This window comes from Trichosurus vulpecula, chromosome 8, assembly GCF_011100635.1.
Source record: "Trichosurus vulpecula isolate mTriVul1 chromosome 8, mTriVul1.pri, whole genome shotgun sequence".
NCBI classification, from domain to species: Eukaryota; Metazoa; Chordata; class Mammalia; order Diprotodontia; family Phalangeridae; genus Trichosurus; species Trichosurus vulpecula.
Window position 1 is genome coordinate 143302795 of NC_050580.1, and position 26192 is coordinate 143328986.

General features: G+C 36.3%; 1 protein-coding gene across 3 annotated transcripts in view; it reads right to left on the reverse strand.

The window, feature by feature from the left end:
• Positions 1–4956: 4956 nt before the first annotated feature.
• Positions 4957–26192, reverse strand: part of BNIP2 (BCL2 interacting protein 2) — a 36687-nt gene continuing 15451 nt past the window's right edge. For 2 of the 3 annotated variants that reach the window (XM_036735064.1, XM_036735066.1), the window contains exons 4-11: positions 25342–25518; positions 23346–23522; positions 16187–16289; positions 15389–15520; positions 14683–14769; positions 14481–14579; positions 13523–13558; positions 4957–9518 (exon numbers count right to left, since the gene is read on the reverse strand). In XM_036735064.1, coding sequence (XP_036590959.1) covers positions 9467–9518; positions 13523–13558; positions 14481–14579; positions 14683–14769; positions 15389–15520; positions 16187–16289; positions 23346–23522; positions 25342–25518 — 863 coding nt within the window. In that variant the 3' untranslated portion in view covers positions 4957–9466. The remainder of the gene's footprint in view (positions 9519–13522; positions 13559–14480; positions 14580–14682; positions 14770–15388; positions 15521–16186; positions 16290–23345; positions 23523–25341; positions 25519–26192) is intronic. The other variant, XM_036735067.1, reaches the window with a different exon arrangement.

Here is a 26192-nt window from a genome sequence, read left to right on the forward strand (position 1 = left end):
GACTGCTATTCACTACCTGCGTGGCTGTTGGGCAAATCATTCTTTCTTTAGCCATCCACAAATTTAGTGGGAGAGAAAGCTTATGCAAATAGGGGACCATTCCCTGAGAGCTCCTTCTTAGCTTGTCTCACAGAATGCAGGCGCCTTTTTGCCGTTTCTCACAGAAAGAGTGGACTCGTCTCCTGGTCAAGGCAAATCTCTCTACAAGCAAAATTAATCCCATTCCGTTCTGTCTTCTCCAGCAGAATCACCCCTCTACCATAGCCACTCTCGATAATCTTCAATTTTTCCTTATTCCCACCTACAAACGCCTATTCTCTGACGTCTGTACTGTTTTGATACCTTGTTTGTACACAATTGTTTGCATTCTGTTTCCCCCATTGGACTGTGAGCTCCTTGAGAACAGGAACTTTTTTGCTTTTCTTTCTATTTTCAGTACTTACTGATGAGGGTATTGGGGTGAGAGGTGCTCGACACCCCCAAAGTACCGACACACCGGGTCCTGCCGAAAGAATTCGACTCAAGCTTTCTCAGCCAAGGGAAAAGATAAAGTTTATTAAGAGTTAGCCAAATAAGCCAGCCCTTGCGACGCCTGTAAGGAGAAAGGGCCAGACCCATCTGAGCTAGATTGGATCTGACCACCTTCATGGAGGCAAGATGGAGATTATATACACAAAGGTTGTGGGAGGGATTGAGGGGTGGTCTGCGGTGACCAGAAGAGGGGTCTAGGGAGGGACTTAAGGGTGAGGTCAGACTCCAGGGCGGGGGAAATAGCTGAAGGCTATATGGAAATGACAGACCGTAAAGGGCTAGGGTAACCGAGCTAGGGTATAGATATTTTGATCAGATTAAGGATGGGAAACAGGATTAAGGGTGGGAAACAGCTGGACAATAGAGGACTGGGCAAGGTAGGCATTTGGGCTTAATGGTTATAGCCTCAGGCCAAGGCCAGGTGCGTGGCAAGATTCAAGGAGAGTACAAGAGTTCAAGGGGTTCCCAGAGACTGTGCCCTCATCACTTACCACAGTGCCTGACAAATAGTGGATACTTAATAAATGCTTCTTAACTTTCTCCTGATCATTTATTTTTAGTTGTTCAAGGTTTTGTGCTGGATTCTATTCCCTACACTCTCTCCTTTGACAATCTCGTTTACTCCCAATACTATTCATTCAACTATCATCTGTATTCAGATAATTCAAAAAATCTTTCAAGTGTTGACCTCTTTTCTGTCCTCTTGACCACAAAAGTATGATCGGCACTGGTTTTAAATTCAGATGATCTAGGTTTGAATCTTGGCTATTTCCTGTGTGGCTTTGAGCAAACCACAGCCTCTTAGGACTTTAATTCTCACCTATAAAGTGGAGGGAGCTGGACTAAATGATCTCTAAATCCCATTAGCATGATTCCAAGCTGTCCATTGGGCACCTCTCCTTGCATCATGTGAAGTTGCAAGGGACTTTCCAACTAGATCTCTAAACCCCTTAGTTTCATAGGTAACAAAATTAGGCCCAGCAGGTGACATGACTTGCCCAATGCTAGTACTTTAAGGATGGGCAGCTAGGTGGTGCCATAGTGTACAGAGCACTGGACCTGGAGTCAAGTCTAGCCCTGGGCACTTACTAGTTGTTACCTTGCGCAAATCACTTAACTCTGCCTCAGTTTCCTTATCTATAAAATGAGCTGGAGAAATGGCAAACCATTCCAGCATCTTTGCCAAGAAAACCCCAAATGGATCAGGGAAGAGTTGGATGTGACTGAATGACTCAGCAACAAAAGTACTTAAGTGACATAGCCAAGATTCAAACCCAATTCTCATTTTATTAAATCTACTCTACTTCCCACCGCACCATGACACCTGATATTCCACTGACACTCTTAAATCTGACTCATTTCTCCCCATACACTTGCTTTTCTATGAAGTTCTATGGAGTTCTAGGGGAAAAGGAGTGCATTATGTGGCAAGCTAATAGTAATTGGTTAACTTTTGTAGAAATGGACTGAAAGGATGAATTTGTTCTCCAATGCTGATCAGCAGGAGGGTTATTTCAACCACAGGATGACCAAGGAGCTTGACTAGGGAACTCCTTGGGTTCCTGTGGCTAATGGCCTGATCTGGCTACTTCCTGGCAAATCTGACCATGGGAAAATCAAATGCATGGGGAAAGGAACAAATTCTAAAAATTATTATAGATTTGCCTTTCGAGGAGTTGCTCTACTCAGGAAAATGGACTGCATGTTATCGTGTAACCTGCGATCCCGTGGCTTTGCTAGGCCAACGTACTAATGCTAGAAGACAGAACTATACAATCTCAAAATTTGAAGGATCCTCCAAAGTAATTCATTTCAACCCACACACAAGTAGAAATATCATTTACAGTATTCCTGGCAAATGGTCATCCAATCTCTACTTAACATGTCCAATCAACAAGAACTGTCTACCTTTCAAGGCAACCATTCCACTTTGGGATAGCATCAGATGTTAACACGTTTTTCTCCAACAGCCAAGCAAGATCTGCTTCTCTAATTTCCATCCATTTTTTCTAGTTTCCATTTCCAGGTTGGGTGAAACAAATCTTCCTTTTACCAAATTCTTGAAGACAACTATCCTATTTGGGGTTTTCATGGTAAAGATACTAGAGTAGTTTGCTATGTGTTTCTCCAGCTCATTTCCATCCTCCCTCCCCTAACCCATTTTAAAGTGTTTGCTTCTTCAGTTTGTCTTCTAGAAATGTATCTTTCCCAAGGTATATACCTAGACCAAAACACAACATTACAGCCACTGACCACAATTCCACAGCTCCATCACCTCCCTTTTCCTGAACCACATTGATAATAAATTTTGGGGGGGGAGGAGGTGCCATAACATTTCTGACTCATACTAAGTTTATAGCCCATTAAAACTTCTAGGTCTTTTTCAGCTTTACTGTTGCCACATGTACAACCTTGATTTCTATAATTTCTTTTGAACCCAGATGTAGGGCTTTGCCTAGTCATCCCATCATTCTAACTTATAGAAATTTCTGAATTTTGACTATTGTGAAAAGTAATATACATCCTTCAAAAACTTGGCTGTGCAAATTGAAAAAATACCTTTTATGCCTTCATTTGAGATCCCTTGACATTAATCCATGCTTATAATATTTGCAATGCTTTCAAGTTTTGGCAACAACTGGAGTTTTCAATCAGTGCTACCCAAAGCACTACGGTGACAGGGGCCCTAACTCCAACAGGGGAAGCCACAAAGTAGAAAGTTATCTATAATTCAACAGATATAACAAAGTTTACAAATTAGTGGGGGGTGGGGGTGGAGATAATTGTGCATGCTTAGCTTTTCCTAATATATTTACTCCCTTGAAGAATCCATTGGTTCACATGACTCCATCTACTAGCTGTAATTAGATTGGTTCCATTTAAAAACCTGCTCTAATCACTGGAAGCAGACTTGGGTTTGAATCCCCGGTCTCCGACTCAACGTTGTATCTTGAGCTCGGCCGCAGCTTTGCTATACCCTGCAAGACCCATTTCCTTATCTGCAAAACTGAAGGGTTGTACTAGGTCAGGTGTCAAACATGATCCCCACACATTGGCTTGAGCCAGACTGTTTAACAAAAGAAATGTGTAACCGTGTGGTTTTCCAAGTCATTACGTGGCCCACAGGAATTACGTATGGTATGGTTTAGTGGTCTGTTTCTGTTTGACATCCATTGTACTAGACAGTCTCAAAGACCTGTCCAGCTCTAAACCCTATCAACTAATCCACAGTAGAACGTTCGAGTGCCTAGGAGAGGAAAAAATTCCTAGATGCGTGAGGAAAGTTTGACTTTCAGCTGATGAAATAACATAGTAATGACAGTAGCTACAGTGGCTACACCCACATAGCACTTTTACAAATACCTCATTTTATCTTCAGATCAACTATTGGGGGTAGCTGCTGTTCCCATGTCTATTTTACGAGGTTTGTCCATGAGAGATTAAAAAGCATCGTTCGAAACTTAGATTCAAGTCTTATCTCCGTTACTTTGGACAAAAGACTTCACTGGCAGTTTTCTTATATGTAAAATTAGAAGGCAAGATTAGTTTTCTAAGTTCCATTCCAGCTTTAACAGCCCCTGAGGATCTAAAATTACTGTAATAAAGGTTAGATTGGAATAGAGGGAAAATAAGGGCAGGGAGACCATTTAGAAACCTTTTGGCAATAGAGTGGCAACTGGAAAGTATATCACATTTGGGAGTCAAAGACCTGGGCTGGAGTTCCAGCTCCTCCTTTTAGATAGGATTTTATTCTCTCAAATCAACTTTGAAATAGAGATAATAACCAAGGGCCTATTTTGGAGGAAATTGTCCTAGAGAAACAACTTAAACCATGTTATTGTAAGTCGAATGCTTTTAAACCTATAAAGAATTGTATAAAAGGGTACTATAGGTAAAGCAAGATATAAAGGAACCTAAATGATGGTACTGGCAGTGGGTGAAGGAAAATTGATGTGAGATGAAAGGCAGCTCAGAGGTCATCTAATTCCAAACCCCATGTTTTACAATTAAGGGAACGTGACTCCTTAGAGGACCAGGAATCTATTTGCAACATTTATAACAATTTACAAACCCTAGTTGACAATACAAAAGATTCATCATACCGACTTTAGGTGAAAAGCAACATGAATGTCAATAGCAATTTAACATGAACCTAGTTGGAAAGGTTGAGAGTTAAGTGTGGAACAAATGGAAAAAAAAGCAGGCAAACCACAAACACATAAAAACCATACTACCTCTGAGGGTGAGCTTTGCTTGTCTGCAAATAGGACAACATTTCTTAGGAACAGAGAGATGTAGAGAAAGTGATGATGTAAGCAGAAAGGTTTTAAGATCATTTGAAAAAAACTGGCTAATTGACACACAGCAGAATATATTAATTAGCTTAATGGATCAGGTAAATGAGGTAAAATGAGTCAAGTAACATTACTTTTCCAATTAATTTATTTAAGATTCATTAAATCTGTAATAGTATGAAGTGCAACAGACCGCAAATTACCATATTCCTGACATGCCAAAAGAAAACCCCAAAAAGGCTTCCTTGGCTGAAAGACTCCTCTATTACTCTTAATACAAACATTATACACTCAAATTGAATCTTATACTATACAATGACAGTACTTTTTCTACACATTCATCCCTATACTAAGGAACAACATCTAGATAAGTTAACTATTACAGTGCATTAAATGTTAAATTTTTGGACCTTGTAGTAAAAAATCAAAGTGCTTTAGAGTCAAGCTAGGTCATAAAATGAATACCAGCAATACTGAAGAGATTACATAAGCAAACATATTTTCCTCTAAATAAATGTGACCACTACAAATCTAAGAGATGAAGCAAAAAAAAAAAAAAAAAAATGAGGGTACAAGCCCAGGTGTAGATATTCAAGAAACTTAGAAATATTTGGTTTTTTGGCCAGTAAATGAGATCTATTTTTGAGGTATGTCTAAGTATGTTCTCAATGTTTGAAAAATACCAAAATAGCTTCAAATGTGCTGTAATTCCAAATCGTACATCTTACAGTATACTATCAGAAGGTTATCTATTTTTGAAAAGCACCTAATTGTGAACTTGAAACTCCTAGTTTCATCTTATGTTTGATTGGATATAGAATCTTTTACTTGTGAAAATTTTCCTTAGTAATTAAAAATATATATATATGCAATACATATGTAGTACATTAAGCAGGGAGCCTATTATATAATAAATAAAGTTGCATGAAAATAGCTGTAATGCTGAATTCCTTTGTGGAATATTTCCTATTACTAGAACCTTAGGGATAAAACTGAAGAGGTACAAACATACCTGTGGTACATGCCAAATTTAAAATTACAGAAAATGGTGAGGCAGTATAGGGCATCCCTTTTGGGACAATGCTTCCTAAGAAATACACAGAACACTTAGTACATAAAAATGAATCACACAGACATCTTCCCTGCTTTCCTCTCAGTGACATAAATGCGATCATCAAGGCCTCGTGGATGCCTGTTTCCTTACCAGCAGCGCTAGTTTCTAGACTTCTTCCAATCATTCTACCCTAAGGTCTGTCAAAAAATTTCTGCTCCTTTTAACACAAAGGGACATTCCGATTACTTTGCTAAAGCAGATTCACTACCACCAGTCTTCTTTTTAACTACTGTTAAAACACGTACTTTTTTCATATTGTTTTGCTTTGTTCAACTTCACAAATAGTTCTGTGGGGAAAAACATGAATTAGTAGGGGAGGGAACTATTTCCTTTCAGTCTGCCATGATTACTTATACACTTCTGACTAGGATTTGTCTCTCTAGAGAATTATGCATTAATATATCCACTACGTGGAAAAAAGGGCATGGTGACACAGTAAAACCCTTAGCCACTCAGTCTTAGCTGTGCCATGTTCTTCTATACACATTAGCACTAAGTTTAGAAGTGATCAGATTTTGATAAGCCAATGCACGATGTGTGGTTGGCAGAGAAGGGGTGTGCAAACAAATCAAAATGAGTTCACTGGGCACTGGAAAAAGACTGTTGCTCCTCATTTCCCAGCACCACCTTGCCTCCAGAGGTAAGAGATATGTTAGAGGGCAAATGTTAAAGGAAAATGACAAACCCGAATGGGTTTCTGAACATTCTTATTACTTTGTCAGATTGTCTCTTATTTCACTGTGTATAACGGACTGCGTGTTCCTCGGTTTATTCAAATATTCTGTATATTGACTGCAGTAATCAATTTCAGCTTAATAATTCTCCCCCTCCATTTCCTTAGAGTTGCTGGCTGGACACAAGAGTGAGCTTGGTTAATAAATATCATCTGCACCTTATTACCTTTATGAGTATGCATGTCCTACACAACACTGGCCACTGAGTAACATTGGAGGTAAATTGTTCATGTAACCCATCATTCATTCCCTTTCTCCTTCAACTGTCTCAACTCATTTTCTCTTTCATGAATGCTAGTGCTTTGGACAGGGAATCAAAGTCCTCTTCTGTTCATATAAGCAAATTTATGCTGGAAATCAACAAACTGGGCCCAGATATTAAAATCTTGCAAAATAAATGATGCAAACAAGAATACATCACAACCACCAAGACAAAACTAAAGCATTATACAAGTCAACATAGGAGTCCATGTGGCTACATGGAAAGGCTAATTCACATCTTATTTAAGAACTGAAGTCTACGTATGGACTAAATGATTAAATGCTACATGTATGTATAGCTGCAACCCAAATTAAGAACTAAAGACTAAAAGAAGTGAATTTGTTTTATATGGATCATTACAATCCTCTAACATACTCAAGAGAAAAATGTTTACAGAAACAGCATTGAAAGGCCTATCAACTGTACTGCAGATTCAATTATACTCTGGGTCAAATTTGATTTCCTGTACATGAAGGTGATGTAACTTTAAAAAAAAAAAATTCTAGTGTTACTGTTTCCCCACATCATTGTAACAGAATTCTAGTGTATTGCCCTTAAGAAATTTGGCATTTTTTGTATTATGGGGAAGTCCCCTTGTCATTTCTGAAATGACTTCAGCTTGGAATGCTGAGTAAAAAATGAAGAAACAAGTATTTACATATAGCTACAGTTGAATTTTGGGGGTAGAGGCATTTGGGGAGTCCAGAATAAGGAGAAAAACAAATGCATTTGTTAAAACAACAGTTCATTCTTGGTGACTATAGAGGAATAAGGCAGTTTAATTCTAAATAAGACAACTGTAACACAAAGAGAAGAACCTAAGTTCTCTGCATTAAAAAAAATCAAAATGGTCAATGACATCTAGAGAGTTATGAATCTGTCTTAAATACTAAAGGATTGCCATTATCTTGAGACACTGAAATAACTGAAATGACTCATGATCATGAATCTATAGATATTTAATCCTGGTAATTCAGGAGATTGCTTTGGAACTTTTCCTCTTGGACAGGCCTTCCATGTGAATTTATGACCAACAAAAACACAAAGGTGAAGAAAAATTGTCCTTTGCAAAAGAAATATTTGCTATAGGAGTCTCTGACAAACACCTCACATAAGAGTCTGGGAGAGTTCAAAACTTCCATTCAAAACCCAATCCAGGTAGTCTATGAAGAAATGATTTTACAGTAAAGGTGGAGAAATTTACAAAATTCAAAGACACATTAGGAATTGTTGTGATGGAGACGTTTCTTTAAATTCATCATTAGACAACCTCAACAAAATAAAGTTTTTCTAGTTAATTTCCAAGTTGTGTGTGTACCATTTCTCATAAGTAGAATAAATGTACTTACCAAATTGAAGAAGTTTACACGTTTTCATCAAATGATTAATTGACAACACAATTTAATATTACTTAGATTTACAGTCAACTTCTATTATATTGTAAAACATGATTGAGCATGAAAAAAACATCTTGATGGATGAAGTAAAAAACCTATTTTTAAAAATGACATAAGGAAGTAAATAGCTTTTTTTTTAAGTGCCTACTTTGATGGTACAGGATAAAAAAGTAAGCTTTTGCTCTCTATGGAACAAAGAATGACAGTGTACAACTTGCCACATTTTCTGCAGTGCTACCTCAGCAGTCCAAATGCTATCCTAGACAAGCAATTCATTTCACAGTTGTGAACAATCCTAAGACATGTGAAAAGTTCTTATCTGTGGCCAGAAGCTGAAAGGTTCTATACATATGCACACAAGCATACCCACCAATTCCTAGTCCCTTCAATTATCCAGTTCACAAAAATGGCTTTTTGACTTGTTTAAAAAGTATATAATGCATTGTGTAGTTGCATTTTCATAATAATGGGAAAAAATGTACACCAAAGGGAGAAAGCCTGTCATGGCGTATTGTACATGTATCCAATACATGAACAAGAATAGTCTCCATGTATATGTGACAACTGGTCTAACCAGCCCTCAATACATAAAAACACACTAGTTTTCTAAAATCATAAGAAATGTGTTTAACCCTTTACAAAAACAAAAATTCCATCATGCATTTTACAAAATAATGACTTCAGAGTCATTTATATGGCCTTATTCACCTGCATATTGTTCTATAATGCAGGTATACAATATTATAAAATATTGTTCAAAAATCATAAAAATATATATTATCTCTTTCCTTTACCATTTTACGCATATAAATAGTTTACTGAAGAACATGCATCACTTAGATAAAACAAATGCAAAAACGCCTCATAAAAAAGTGTGGTTCTTTTACATTTAGCAATATGAAATACAAAATGATTATAATATAATATTAAAGTAGCTATCAAAGAATCAAATTCAAAAGAATTGCAAACCAATACAGCAGTGAACAGTCCCTTATACAAAAGTCCATTAAGGAAAATCAAGTCAATGTTGCAACAGTTACACAGAAATAAGGGCCAATAAATGCATTATAATGCAAAAGAGCATCACATCATTCCATCTGCACATTCTCAGGTCTTTTGTTTGGACTCCAAGTTTACTGCTCACTTTTCTGTTCTTCCTGTTTCCCATTCAATTCCTGGTCAACTCTGCTCAATGAAAAACGAAATACAAAATTAGTAGGGACAGACTTATTAAACAAGTTATTTTCTGAAGTAAATGCTTTTATTTTAAATCTTAATAGTTCAGACTGAGAGCTACAAATATTTTAGTATAAGGATTATACTGTTAAAAACAACAATTTGCAAAGAAATAGATGCAGTTACAATACAAAGTTTACCAAACAACACTATTTCCCAAAATCAAGAGAGTCCTTTAAATAACAAGAGAAAACCAGTTAAGAGAAGATGAAAGAAACAACATCTTAACCCATGTCTGCTTTTAAAAAAAGAGTTATTAGAGGTTATCTATTAAAAAAGCAAAATAGCAAAAGCCAGTATGAGCATCTTAAAGTTAGAAACCATGGCCTCCTGAATCCCAGATCACATATGGGTAATTGGAAGGGACCTCAGATTTTAGTCCAAACCCCTCCTTCTTACAGGATCACAAGATTACAAGAGAGATAAGAGGATGAGATCTCAGAGGTCATCTAGTCCAAACCACTCATTTGTTAATGAGGGAACCAAGGCCCAGAGTGATGGACCTAGGGTTAGACATGTATTAAGTAAAAGAGGCAAGACTGGATCCTAGAGCATCTGCCTCCAAATCAAATATCCTTTCCACTGTATGATGGTGGAAGTGAAGTATCTGGCCCCACTGCACACAGGTAAAGGGCTAGGATGAGAAGTCAGGTCCTGTGACTCTAAGTATACCATGCTACCTCTTCAAAGAGCAAGCCACATTAAGTAGGGCATTTAAATGACAGCAGTACTGATAAATCAGCAGAAAATGTTCTACCTGGATCTACGATTACATTAAATTTTACAGGACCAGGACTACTTCCCACTAAAATACCTTTAACAGTTTATGGTAAGGTTTGGAAAGAATATATGAATATTACTATTGTATGCTACATTATATTATGATCTAATGTGTTCTAATTTGATATGTCGGCTTTACTTTGCAAAGTGGGAATAATATATAATTAGAAGTGGAAGTCCATCAAACCATTCTACCATTAAAACATTTCCAGAAGCTATATAGTGTTTAAATTATTAGCTTTTATAAACATCTTTGATGTAAAAAAAAAAAAAAACCTTTTAATATACTCGTACTTCAGGTATTTAAAAAACTTATTTATATATTACTACTTTCCTAGGCATTTTAATAATAATGATAATAAGAACTGCTAATGCTTATATGGTATCTATTATGTGCCAAGTCATTGGGCTAAGTGCTTTACAAATATTACTTCATTTGGTCCTCACAAGAATCCTGAGAGGCACATGCTATTATTAACCCTATTTTACAGATGAGGAAACTGAGGCAAACAGAAGTTAAGTGATTTGCCCAGGGTCACACAGCCATTAAGTATCTGAGGCTGGATTTGAACTTGGGTCTTGCTGACTCTAAGTGTGGCACTCTATCCACTGTGTCACCAGCATTTACCTAAAATATCATTCTAGAACTAAATGAAATACACTGGTGGGTTTCCAGTGTTCATCCCCCCAGTCTCTGCCACTCCAAGCCTTAAACTATATCACAAGCATTTACATATACATAAATATACTTGTTATGTTAAGTACTTATCAGAGCTCCCATCTTTAAAAAATGACCCTTTCTACATTGAAAAAAAAAATCTAAGGCTGATATGGATTTTTTTTAAATTAATTTAAGCTAGAAAAACAATGCAAAGTCATGATTCTAATGGGGTGCTTGGGTGCCTGTGCTTGGACCCCAGTTCCAAAATCACATCTCTCCCTAGCCTGAAAACACTGTGCTTAGCAGTTTCTCTCTAGCAAAACAGGACAGCATGCCCTAGCAAAATATTTACTTCTCTTCCTGATATAGTAGCCAGCTGCACCTATAGAATTTCTTAGTTTGAACCAGCTGTGTACTGGCTGAACTGGCTGTGTACTGGGTCATAAAAATACTTACTACTCACTGACCTATCATATGCATTATAGACTCAGACATATGTATACTCTCTTACATTTATTTTGTCTAATGAGACATTGATGGGAGCAGCCTGGGTATTTCCCAGTCAGCCCTGACTGTTAATGGACTTAGTGTCATTTCAGACCTAAAACCACACCTCCCTGTAGCACCCCATTTGGGCTATTTCCCAGTGAACTCTGGGTGAGATACCTACCTGCGCAGTAGATAAAAAAAGTACATGTTCCTTTAAGAACTGAGCACTCCTTAACCACTTGCTAATCACACCCTAAAACACCTTTAGCATATTTGGCACATGTTTTACTAAAGTTTAAGCTATATAAACTTTACCTGCACCCCTCCAAGATTGCAGGTTCCCTAAGAACTGTTGCCTGCTGAAAAACGTTAACAATAAATCTTTGCCATCTTGACTTAAAGAATGATTGAGCCCGTGAATTCATTCTAGATGGCCTAGACCCTCTCCAGTACTTTGGTCCTTGAGGGGTACACTCCCCCTCAACAGCCCTGTCTGAGAACTCCAGTCTCCTGTATTCCTGGACTTCGTCCCACCCTCAACAATGCCACTGTAGCAGAATAAAATCAGAGCAACAGATCTTAAAGTATGGCAAAACACTACTATATTCTCATGCATATATATCTGGTACTTTATATCAGATTTAAAAAGAAAAATAAAAAAATGGGCTCTTTTTTCCTACAGTATCCAAATTATACTTTGCTATGAAGTTAGGTATTAGCATTGCCAAACACTGCTGTAATATACCACATACAGTCTGAATTACATGTGAGAAGTAATATGAAATATCAGTAATATAACTATACTCTTAAGCTTGGACAGCTCTAAAAAAAAATGGGAAAACTTTACCGGGAAAACTCCAAGCATATGCAGTACAGACATGACTATAATGATGACATGACTATAACACTATCTTTGCATATAAAATTAGCCTAAGTTACTATTAACCAATAATTTAGAAAGAAAAAAATATTAGCTTTAAATTATATCACATGAAGAAACAGACTCATAGGAAGAGAACCAAAATGAGTTCAAAATTAGGAAAATTCCACAACACAGTTTAAAACTGTTTAAAAGCACATTAAGACCTGTTTTCTCCACACTTTCAACGATTATTTAAAAAAAAAAAATAAAAACAACCCACACACAAAACACTGAACTTTCCTGATAAAAATGGCTCACTAGGCTCAGCTAATTCAAATGTTCTATTTTAATCGTATCAAAACACTAATCTTAGAATGGTAAGTCCATCTATGGCTTGTTACATAGCAAAAATACGCCTACCACTTCATGTTTGTGCCTTTTCTCTCCTATGACAAAACACCAACAGAAAACAGTTTCTGTTATGCTCAAAGCAAAATCAAACTTAAAAGCAGGAACTTTGAATGTTAAATGGTACAGTGGCTAAGCAGTGACTATTGAACTTAAAGGTAGCTTATCACATGTATGATTTACTTGACTGGTTAGCAGGCCATTTAATTTTAAGCATACAAGAGAATTTAATATATTGGTTAGCAAAGGAAAATACACATTGCAAATATAAATCATTGACCCCAGGGGAAAATGTATAAATACATCTAATGTACAATTCGGAGCTCTAAAATATATTTGAAAACAATCTGACATGAGGGTTACTGCACAAATGGGCATTCAAAATATTGAATAAATAGCTTTCCAAAATAAAGTCAATCCCAATAAACATAACTAATCATTTTTAATTGGCAAAATAGTGATAATTTACATATAAAACATGGTCCCTAAGATATATAAAGACCATGTGTTGGTAATACAAGATGAGTCCAATATCATTCTCAGCATAGATACACAAGATCACAATGTATTATATGGCATCATGAGATTGGCTGGGGTTAAGGGAGAAAAAAAGATACTGTATTTAACTTCTGGGGAATATTTATATTTACAAATGCTATATCCTTGTCTGCAAGCTAACCAATCAGAAAAGAGTTAGTGTGTGCAATGCAAATGGACTAGTCTAGATGCAACCCAGTCAAGGTGTGCATATACCTTTTTTGTTTCTTTTTTAACTTTTCTTCTTCATACCTTGGTAGGGAAAAGTTATTTCAGTAAATACATACAAGTTACGAGGACCAATAAAAACTGAGAACAACAAAAAATAAAACTATAAAAATAAATGGTGATATAAAAAAGCGTGCAGACAAAATTTAAGAGCTCTGAAATATGGATGTCAAAAGCATAGGTTCTTTAGTAGCTATATACTACATTAGTTTAACAAACATCAAAACTAACTACAAAAATGAAACATGTTTTAAACAATAAATACCTATAATAAAAAGGCTCAGCAAAAATTATATATTACTAGAGAATGAAAGGACTCTTCTATTATGGCATAACATTGTCTGCTTTCCTGTCATCATCAAGTTCTCTGTCAAACTTTGTATAAAAAGTCAATGAATTTTGTAGCCAAAGGCATAAATTCACTGAAAATTTACTTAACAAATCATTTAAGACTTCCCTAATGACATGGCTGCTCAATGTCCTTAACAGGTTTGCAGGTCAAGTTAATTTTAGGGCCTGGAGATTTTTCAAAACTGCTTAGTTCTTCAACATTTATTTGCCAAAGAACAAGGATCAAAACTCTACCACCCAGATCATTATGCATTTTCAGCAATGAAAGGCAGAAGGGAAGGCAGAATCATCTGTTTATCTAGCCTGTCAAATACAAGGTTTGGAAGACAGGGAAGTACCAACCCACATGGGGGGCAGCCCTCTGCATGTTTAAGCAGCTATGGGTAGAATGTAGCTCTCCCTCTGCCATAATTTTCTTTCTTTCTAAACAAAAGCCCGCCAACAGGGTTTTCTCCATTTGTTAACGGAACATTGTCATACCACACAGACCTGGAAAACTGGGGCTAAAAATGGTCTGGGGAGGAGCGAACGGGACGGGGAAGCAATATTCACTATCCAACACATCTGAGTATAAAAAGGCAAGATAAAAACATACTGTTTTATGCATTCTGGTATACCAACATATTCCATGGGGACAAGTTCTGCAAGTTCTGCCAGGTTAAAGACGTATTTAATTTTCTGGCTGAATTTTGAGCTATGAAAGAACAAAAACATTAAAATATAATTATTTATTGTGACCACTTGGGTTAATAAAAAATTGATAACAAGGGTGAACAAAGTGATTTCCAAAATATTACCTAATAAAAGGCCTTGTAACTGCTAGAAGTGTTCTGATAAACCAAGAAGGGTGAACTATTATTAAAGACTTTAGGTTTTTCCGTAACCTGAAAAAAATTGAAATGTCAAATATTCATGTTAGAGAAAAATTCGGAATATATTAGCCTTTTAATTCCCATTCCCCTACCACCAAATTTTTGGGGATTACAAATAAAACATGAAAAGGGAATTAGTTTATATTGGCAAAAGTAACATGCTACAAGTAGATCTATTTTCCTCATTATAAGCAACAATTATAAATAAAATTAGAGTGAAAAGGATTTAATGCCACTTTGCATAATTCCTTCTAAGAATATGCTAAGGACTTGAGCTCATATGAAAATTTTCAATAATAGTTCAACAGTGAATAATGAATATTTACTAAGCAATTCTGAGGAAAGTATAAGCACTAGAAACTCAACATGGCATAGACTTCCATCCGGAGAAAAACAGTATAAATTGTGGATGGTGTTGAGAGAAATTTCATTTTAAGAAATTCATTAGGAAGAATTGCACTTAACATTTTTCAGCTACATTATGTTGTGAATTATCAATTTTGAGAAGAGAACCCTGCAACATGATTAATAATTTTTTAAACAAATATATTTAGTTCCTTTCTGGGGTGCTCTAAAAATCAAATTTAAACAAATGAGATGCTATTAAGAGTATCTTTGAAATTTAAATTACCTTCTATCGATTTGCTGATAACATTTCCTGAGCCATCCCAGACTTGGCATTTTTCTCCGTGTTGTAGCACCATTTAAATAAACTATCATGTAGTTCTCTGCTACTAATAACTCCAAAGTGCCAATAACATATCTGCCAAAAAAAAAAAGTGAGGAAAAAAATTTAAATACATGGTATATGGGAGAACTCTGCTACTTCTTTTGAGTTATGCTTTAAAAAAAAAAAAACCAAAAAAACAAAACAAAAAAAAAACGCTTAAAGTATGGAAACCAGACCCAACACTGACTTTCAAAAATGGTAGTGTGGTTTAAATAAAATGAACCTGGTAGAGAGCATACCTGGAGGAGTTTAGAGAGCTGTAATCTTCTCTAGCCTATTCTCTACCACTAACAGGCTCTACGACTGTGAGAAAGGATTCTGATTTCAGTAGACTTCAATTTCCCCTAAGTAAAATGAAGAGGGGAAATTATAGATTCAGAACTGAAAGGAAGCTGAAAGATCATCTACTGCAGTCCCCATTAATGTATAGGAAATTGAGGCCCAGAGAGGCAAAGTTATTTGGTCAAGGTAATAAAAGAGGTAGGCAGCAGAGCCAGGTTCCCTGATTGTAAATAGGGAGGAGAGAGGCTATTTCTATTCTAGCTTCCGAATTCTACGCATTTTTTATTTTCCTTTTATGACAGAAAAACAAGAAACTGAAAATTGGGAGGACATGCTCTTTATAATCATTACATTCTTTAACAGGTCTTGGAAATGAGGGCTAAAATCTGATTATTTAATAATATAAATATTACTTACTTAAACAGATTGTCCATTAAATAGCGATAATTAGGTTGACCACTTTCAGGCATAAAGCAGACAGCAAACACAACAATTGCATTTAATCCATCTCCATAATAACCTGAAATTGAAAAACAAAATCCACCAACATCCTATTCGTCTTCAGAAATATCACAGACAGGCTTTTCATTTTTCTGTTCAAAAAAGTCTAAAGTATTAATTTTAAAAAACTCCTGAGAATAAAACTTTTTTAAAAATTATGAAAAAAAATATGGAGAAACAAAACCCCTACAATGTTACGGTTCACATTCATAAATGAACATTAATTTGAAGATTCCAAGCTTCTTTCCATAGTTTATCACACTAATACTTAGCTGTAGCCTAACAGACAGGTAGGAGCAAGTTTTAATGAACTCAAAAGCAAGAATATTTGAAGTGTAACACAGGGATGAAGTACTACTTGATGCAAATACTATCTTATGAAGTAAAAAAAAAAAGGGATAGATTACTTAATATTTTGATTTTTGAAATTTTTATTAATAAACTGTTTTCCATATTATCTCAACTTCCAATTATATATCCTTTCTTTTCCCTCCCCAGAAAGCCACCCCTTGTAACAAAGGATTTTTAAAAAGAGAAGCACTGACAAAATTCACATATTGATTGAATCTGACGGTATCTGACACATTCCTCACACCCAATAATATGGACTGGACATCTCCCCCACCACCCCCCAAGGGAAAGGGAATAAGTGGGCTAATATATGCATGTTTAGTTGTATCAGAACAAATTCTTGATGTCAGTCAGTTAATAAGCATTTATTCAGTGGCTACATGTCAGCTACTGTGCTATAGTGACGGGAATACAAAGAAAAGTCTCTGCTCTACAGAAGCTCGTAGTCTGATGATGATAAAAATGCTAACAGGAGTTGATATGCAGTTAATTAACCAATAATCTAGTTTTTTATACTTTCTTTACAATAATCTTGTGACATAAGTAGACCAAGTATTATTCCCATTTATACACATAAGGAAAAAGACTCAGAGAAGTTAAATGATTCATGTCAGTGATGGAGGATTCAAATCTAGGTATTGGGAACCCAAGTCTAAAAAGTGTAACTGTCATTTTAGTTTTATTTATATAGTTTGACATGCATTAGAGTTTCAATGTTCAGAATAAGCTCTGTATACTTTGACCACAATTTTTAAAAGCTTTAATGAAACAAAAAGATTAAGCAGGACAGCCAGGTAAGATATAGTTAATGTTCCTTAAAATTTCTTCTTTTCTCCTCTGAAAAATGAAATAAAAGGACGTTTCTAAAAGAGAAGCTTAAAAAAGAATGAAGGTTTTGAAACTTGCTTCTCATGAACAAGTTGTTTCATTTAATGTTTCTGAACTTTGATCCAGATTATCCAGTTTTTAGCATTTGCAAAACATCTAGTTAAGGATAAAAAAGTGACTGAAAACATATTCAATTGATTTGCTTTCAGAAATGAGGCCTGCAGACCAAGAGGAGCTGCATTAAGCAGTGAACAAATTCAATAAAATGACTACACATGAAAATTTTTTTCATAGAGTATTTTAATCTCTTTGGCTTACTGCTGTGTTCAAGGAACGGTGGTAGAGAGGAAGAGACTCATCACATCTAACCAGTCCCCACTTTCCACTCTGCCATCACCCAGGTTCACAACACTATCACCTCATTCCTAGACTACATTTTAGTCTCCCTCAGTTTTGAAACTAAAGAGTCTCACTCCATTAAAAAAAAGTCAATATCCTCACAATTTTCTATATGCTTGGCTGTTATTTGTTATTGTTGTATGATGCTTAGCCATATAATGCAATCTATTTCATTCAGGTCACTGGACCTATCTAGTTGACAAAAGAAGATTTTAAAGTCTTCCTTTAGATATTTTATCACCTGTATCTTTCCTTAACATTTCTATTACCACTACCCTAGTTCAGACCCTTATTAACTCAAATACTGCAATGAACTCCTAACAAAACTCCTAGGAGAGATGTTTTCCTATATTGCTCTAGGTAGAAAAGTTTTATCTGTTTTCTCTTGCCTAAAAAAAGTGTCAAACTTCTTAAACTCATATTCAAGCCCTTCTAGGACAGGTCACTGTATACTTTCTATCTGTACCTCCTATTTCCCTTCAGTTTGGAGTGGGTGATATAGACTATATTCCTCAACTTTCTACCTTTCGTTTCTGTTCAAGTCATCCTTCTCACTAGAATGCCCTCATCACCACCCCCCACCCACCCCCTACCTAGTCTCCCTAAAAAAGATATTAGAATACTGACATCTTATATATACTTCAAGGTTCAAATTCCCCCCAAAGTCGTCTCTGAGACTATACAGCCCCAAGTGATCTCTCTCAGCTCCAAGAGCTCCTTATTCACAGTTCCCTCATAACACTTATTCCACTTGTTAAAATGTCTAAAATTCCCCTGCCAGGTAGTTCTGCTCTCAAGGAGCTTACAATGTCACGTTCACTTCTGTATTCCCTACAACACAGGGCATGCTGACTTGTATATATAGTGGATGTCCAAGTATTAATTGAACTGAATTCAGTTTTCCTCACGACCAACAACACATTCATAAATTAGCCGGGTGACAATTGAGAGTATCAAGTCTGTAGTTCTGGAAGGCAGCTTTTCCTCTATGCTAAATAAAAGGGTGCTTCTAAGTAGGAAATTGATCTTGGGTGGGCCTCACTGTTATTCTTAATCATGAGAAGTAAGATGGAGGTGGATAGATAATTTGTTTCTAAGAATTATGTTTCATTAAGTGAATAAAAAAGTATAAATAATGGGGGAAGGGGGAGGGGGGAATAACATTAAATCGCCCCCCCCCCCAATTTTGAAATGTTCATCTAGGCATGCTATTTTACTCAACCTATGCTTTTTTGTTAGTGTTTATTTTCCTCCATGGATGCCAATCACACTCCGCCCCTCACCCCCCCACCATGATATGATTATTCTCTCACAAAAATAATCAATAAATGCTAAGTTCAAACTCTTCAACTTGGAGCCCAAGACATGTGTCACCCCCCAAACTGCCTTTCTAGCATAATCCCCTACTACCCTTCTACCTATAAACTAGCTAAATTAGACTGCTGATACTTGGGTAACATTTTCTTATTTCTACATCTTTGCTAATGTTATTTCCTTTGCCTATGACACCCTCCTCCTCACATTCCTCCTGATTTATTCTCACTTCCTAAATTTTAACCAGACTTCAAAACATACCTCAAGTGATACTTCCTCGATGAAGCTTTTTCTATATAGCCTGTCTCAAAGTAGGGAGAAGTCAGCTCTCTTACCTTTAAATTGTGCCGATTTGTATCACTTTTATGGTCCTTATCATATGCTTCCTTGAATTTAAGTTAGTGATCTGTCTCTTCTATTGTACCAGTCTCTGTGTGTTATGTCTTATTTCTCTTTGCTTATTCCCCCCAACACTATGCCTCACATATCCTAGATATTAAAATCAGTATTTTCTGAATGAACATATTGAATAGACTTTTGTTTCTGTTCTGTAACAGCTGAGTTATAAATCCAGGGCTTTAACGAAAGTTAAAAATCATAATCAGAGAAGATGGTGGAGTAGCAGTAACCCAGCTGAACTATCCCAACATTCCACTTCAAACAAATTTTAAAATAACACCTTGAATCAAATTTTGGAGCGGCAGAACCAACAAAGTCAAGATGAGACATTTTTCCAGCCTAAAACAACTTAGGAGGTCAGGAGAAGAGGTCAAAGATACCAGAGCGGGGGCTGGCCTGAGGTACACATGGCCACAGAACTAATGGTGGGCTTTGGAGGTAGGCTGCAGGAGCTTCCAGAGTTTTCAGCCCAGAGGTGGTAAGGTTGGGGGTGGGGGGGGGGGAGAAGGAGGGGAGGCTAGATAACCAATATGAAAGAAGTTACAAGGGACCCTGACTGACACTGGGTACAGCTGATGCTGACTGGAACCTCTAATGCCCATTAAGCAGTTCTGAGTTACAGTTCCAAAGCAGAGAAGAGAGCTTGTGCTCAGTGACAAGGGATCACCTGCCCTGAGCAATAGTCCCAGGTCAAAAGAAATACCAACATTTGCAGCTGCAGGAGAGCAAGGACTCTTCCTAGAAAAAGACCAGGAGAACATTAACCACACCTCTCCTGGGATCATACCACCTTGGAAGCACTGAAAACTTTAGAGACTACCAGAACTACCTCTGAAAATAGCAGCAGAAAAAGCTTAAAGCTTCAGACAGTGCCTCCTCACCCCTGCGGGGACAGAGCCCAACTTTAACATAAAATTCAAAGTCAAGAAATAGGCTGGGAAAATGAGAAAACAACAAAAAGAGAATTTGACCATAAAAAACTACTATAGTGTCAGAGAAAACCAAGACACAAACTCAGAAGAATACAACGGAGCCTCAGAAGGCTACACAACTATAGCCGCAAAGAAAAAAAATGTTAAATTGGACATAAGCTCAACAGGAATTCCTTTGAAGAGTTAAAGAAAGAGATGAGTGGTGCAGGAAAAATTAAGGGGAAAAATGAGTGATACAAGAAAACTGTGAAAAGAGAATTAATAGCTTGGTAAATGAGGCACAAAAAATGCTAAATAACACCTTAAAAAGAGAATTGGTCTAATGGTATAAGAGGCTTCACTGCAGAAAAGAACTCCTTAAAAAGCAGAATTGGCCAAAGGGAAAGACATACAAAAGCTCACTGAAGAAAATAATTCTTTAAACATTAGAAGGGAGCAAATAGAAGCTAATGACTTCATGACACACCAGGAATAAAAAAGTCAAAAGAACAAAAAGAGAAATATAAAATCTCAGAGAAACAACTGACCTCGAAAATGGATTGAGGTGATATAATTTAATTATTGGACTACTTGAAAGCCACAAAAAAGAGGGTGAAACAGAAATTGAAAGAATCTACCAATCATCTCTTGAAAGAGATTAAAAAATGAAAACTCCCAGGAATATTATAACCCAATTCTGTGTGTGTGTGGGGGGGGGTTGGGGGGGGGGGGTCTGTAGTTTGTCCTTTGTTCTTGAAGAGGACCATGACATCAGCATCCACGTAAAGGAGAAAATACTGCAAACAGTCAGAAAGAAACAATTCAAATATTGTAGAGCCACAGTCAGGATAACACAAGATTTAGCAGCTTCCACGTGAAAGAAACAGAGGACTTGGAATGTGATATTCCAGAAGGCAAAGGAGCTAGGATTACAACTATGAATAATCTACCCAGCAAAACTGAGTATAATCCTTCAGGGGGAAAAATGAGCATTCAGTGAAACAGTAGACTTCTAAGCATTCCTGATAAAAAGCCCAGAGCTGAACGGAAAATCTAGATTTCAAATACAAGATTCAAGAAAAGCATAAAAAGGTAAACAGGAAAGAGAAACCAGAAGGGAATCAATAAAGTTAAACTACTTACATTCCTACACGTAATTCCTATGAACTTTATCATTAGTAGAGCAGCTAAAAGAAGTCTATGTAGACAGAGGGGGCACATGGATGTGACCCGGTTATGTCAGGACGATCTCAAAAAAAATTGAAGTGTTAAGAAAGAGGGATGCACTGGAAGGAGGAAGGAGAGGAAGAATAGAGAAAGTTTTCTCATATAAAAGAGGCAAGAGTTCTTAGGGTAGAGGGAAAAGTGGAGGGGGAGGGGTGGTAGGCAATGCTTGAACCTCACTCAACAGAACTGATTCAAAGATGGAAGAATATAGATTGGGGGGCGGGGTGGTGTGTGCAGATTAAAGGAGGAAATGGTCGAAAGTAAAACAAATTTTTTGAGGAAGGACAGGGTAAAAAGAGAATAAACAGAAAATAGTATGGAAAGAAATAGTAATCATAAATGTGAATGTGAAAAAGATTAACTCACCCATAAAACAGATAGCAGAATGGATCAGAAACCAGAATTGCAGGAATAGCAATCACAATCTCACACAAAGCAAAATCCAAAAGAGACCTAACTAAAAGATAATCAGGAAACTATATTTTGCTAAAAGGTATCATAAATAATATTGCAAAAAACTGCATTGCAAGTTTCTCTGCTAAAGACCTCATTTCTCAAATACATAGGGAACAGAATCAAATTTATAAAAATAAGAGCCATTCCCCAATTGATAGTCAAAGGATATGAACAGGCAGTTTTCAGAAGAAATCAAAGCTATGTAGAGTCATATAAAAAAATACTCTGCATCACTAATGATTAGAGAAATGCAAATTAAAACAACTCTGAGGTACCATTTCACACCTATCAGAAATGACAAATGCTGGAAGGGATATGGGAAAATTGGGATACTAATGCACTGCTGGTAGAGCTGTGAACTGTTGCAACCACTCTAGAGCTGGAGAACAATTTATAACAATGTTCAAAAGGCTATAAAATGGTGTATAACCTCTGACCCAGCAATATCACTACTAGGTCTGTACTTCAAAAAGATCATAGCAAAAAGAAAAGGACCTATATGTACAAAAATATTTACAGCAGTTCTTTTTGGTGGAAAGAACTGGCATTTGAAGGGATGCTCATCAACTGGGGAATGGCTGAACAAGATATGGCACATAATTGTGATGAAGTACTACTGCGCTTTAAGAAATAATGGGGGGGATGGTTTCAGAAAAACCTGGGAATACCTATGTCAACTGATGCAAAGTGAAATGAGCAGAACCAGGAGATCACTGTACATAGTAATAGCAATAATGTAATGATCATCAGCTGAGAAAGACTTAACTACTCTGATCACTATAATATGATCCAAGACAATTCCAAAGGACTCATGGTAAAAAATGCTATCCACCTCCAGAGAGAGAGAACTAATTGCAAAATTGAGTGCAACAGAAGTATAATTTCTTCACTTTTTTTGGCGATATGGCTAATAATGAAAATGTTTTGCATGCTATCACATGTATAATTGATGTCATATTGTTTGCCTTCTCAATGAGTGAGGGTGGAACAGGCAGGTGGGAGAGATTTTGGAGCTCAAAGTGGGAAAATAAATAAACTAAAAAAAAATCTATTTCAATGTTCTGTTCTTTATACTAATGATACATAAAAGTCTATTATTCCTTTGAGGTCATATGACTATTTACTAAAAAGAGGCTTTCTACATTTGAATTTCTAATACATGAATGTTAATAACCTTTATTAACCCATACCTCCATGACTGATAACTTTTTTATAGGGTTCAATTGCCTTCATGTCAACCCTGTGATCCTGTTCTCCAATTCTGAACATACGCCAGCGTCGTCCATCTTCCTTTTCCTCTGCTGCTGTGTATTCAGTAATCGATCCTTTCCTAATTATTTCAGTAGTTTTGGGTTTCGGAAGATCATCTGTCAAAGCAAATTTATTGATACATAAGTTTTTATTTTTGCAATAATAACAATCAATTTGTAGGTTAGCCACTTTACTATCTATTTGGATTATTTGGGTAAATTCTTTGTAATATAATCTGCACAAACTTTAACTCAATTGTAGAATATGCTCATTTTTTAAATGTGGAGGGCTTTGATTTGATCTGATTTCTTGTTTTTCTTTTAGAGGTCAATATTCCTTATGTGTATTTTTATTATTCTCCGTAGTCTCTAATCAGAGTGTGATGCACACCCACAAGTTTAGTAAGAATAGAGAAAACTATAATGACCACCAAAATTTTATATTAGTATTGGTCCTCAGTTTTTATAGGTTTTAATCACAGGGGAAAAAATGTCCCATTATCCTTGACAATTCCTATATGTTATGCAAAATAACTGACAGCCAATTTCCTTTTTTTAGATCATGCAAATTATTCCTCAAATGTTAATCCATTAGATGAAAAGTGGTTAACTCGATTATTTCTCATTTGATCACAAGTTTATGGGAAAGCAGCAATTAACACATTAATGATATTCTGAAATACACATGCAAATAAATCTACTTAAAATTACATTAACCAGAGCACAAGCACCAATCATTCATTGAAATTTATGTTTCCAGATTACATTTTGGTTGATTTTTTTAATAAAGTGGTGATTTTCAAAATTTTAGTATCATAGTCCTTACCAAAAAAATTGAGTGAGTTGAGAAGGGGAAGGGTAGAAGGAAAAACCTACTGCGTGTTAGTTGTCTGTTTCCAAGACAAAGTTGTTAACGGAAAATATCCTTCCAGGAAATGAATGCAGCAGCATTAAAGGAAGAAAAGACAAAACAAATAGGCAGAAACCTGTTTCAGCATCTTTGTAAAATACTACAAATGGGAATACTCCCTGAACCACATAACAAATGTAAAAATAAGCAGGTTCAAGACTGCACAAAGTTTAACTGAATTTCTGTCAGTACATGACAAGTGTTTTTTCTCTCTACCATAAAGATCTAAAATCCTTTTTTTCCTACACAACAGCATGCTCTCTCTCTCCACACACATAGCAAAAAAAAACATCATCTATAAAATTATTTTTGCACAAGAAGGTTGCCCATGGTAGTTAACTGGTGGAAAGAAATCAAACAGCACACAATGAGTTTCCTTGGTTATATGAAATTCAATGTAAGATTCAAAGGATCAAGAACTCCACTGTTGTTCCCTCCTCCCAAAGCTCCAACCCCTCAGGCAATAATCTAAGGGAACCAGTCTTCCCTAAAAAAGCCTTTTTCACAGCCCTCCTATTTTGATATCAACACAAATGAACTGGAGTTATTTCAGAGGGTTGCAATTTTGGCCGCTTTATACCAGTTACACTAAAGCACGAGCCTTTGAGCCTCTTAACTGGCTCACCTGTTAAGATCAACCGGGGGAGGGGAAAAAAAATCAATTATTTCAACACACTAACGTTCCCCAAAGGGCAAACAGTATTCTTAAGTATAAAAACGACCAGTCGTGAGAAAACAAACTCACACAATAGTTTGAAGGTAAAAATTAAGCCACCTAGGCCAACTGTAATAAAATTCCTAATGTGTTATATTTTATGCCCCCATAGCAGATTTTCTATTATTAAACAGTAAGCCAAAAGGGCTTTTGCTAAATGAAATATATAGGTACAGAGATATGCATATTCAAAGGAAAAGAATAACTTTAAAATGTATCTTAACCAAAAAATGGTGGAAATGTAGCTTCTAACTTCCTTAATTACTTCATTATTTATACAAAAAGAATACAAAAGATAGTAAAATATTTACCTTCCCATTCAAACTCATTACTGTTCTCAGATGGAGTATCTAAACCATCCAAGTCAATCTCTCCACTTTCATCCAAATCATCTGACAAAATGGAACCATCACTCCGATCCAGTGTTAAGCTAATATCTGGAGCCATCAATTTTTTTCTTACTTTATTTCCATTTACTTCTAGTGGGTCTGCAAAAAATAAATGAAAATGTATAGCATAGATGCTCACAACAAACACAAAATGACTTCATATTTCATTAAAAGCTATAGCATACTAAAGTGTTAAATGCCTTAGTTCTGTCGATATAAGAGACAATAAGATTTTTGTTCCTATGCTGGGTTTCTTCTTCCTGATTTCAAATCTGGCCTCGGACACTCACTAATTGTGTAACCCTAATTCTCGAGAGTTCTAAGTGCATCACTTAACTGTTTGCCTCAGTTTTCTCATCTGTAAAATGAGCTGGAAAAGCAACCACTCTAGTATCTTTGCCAAGAAAACCTCAAGTCATGAAATGACTTAACAACAACAAACAAAACTACTATGGTACCTCTATCATTCTTCTTTCTCTTTTATGCAATGATTCTGAAACCTCACCTGACAGTTCTTTCAGCACCCAAGGAGGTAGGTTCAAATGGCCCAGAGAACCCAACCTCATCAAAAGCAATTAGGTCCTATCTTCCTTACTTAGTTATCAATGACCTTTACCCATTTCCCCCGTCCTTTCCAATCTGAAAATCATTCTCCTTCGAGGACTCATCTAAGAGTGGATCTACTCTGTGCTAACACTTTGACATACTCTCTACTGCTGCAGCTCAGTTACCTCTCCTATTTTGGTATGCAATCTATATTACCCAATCCAGAT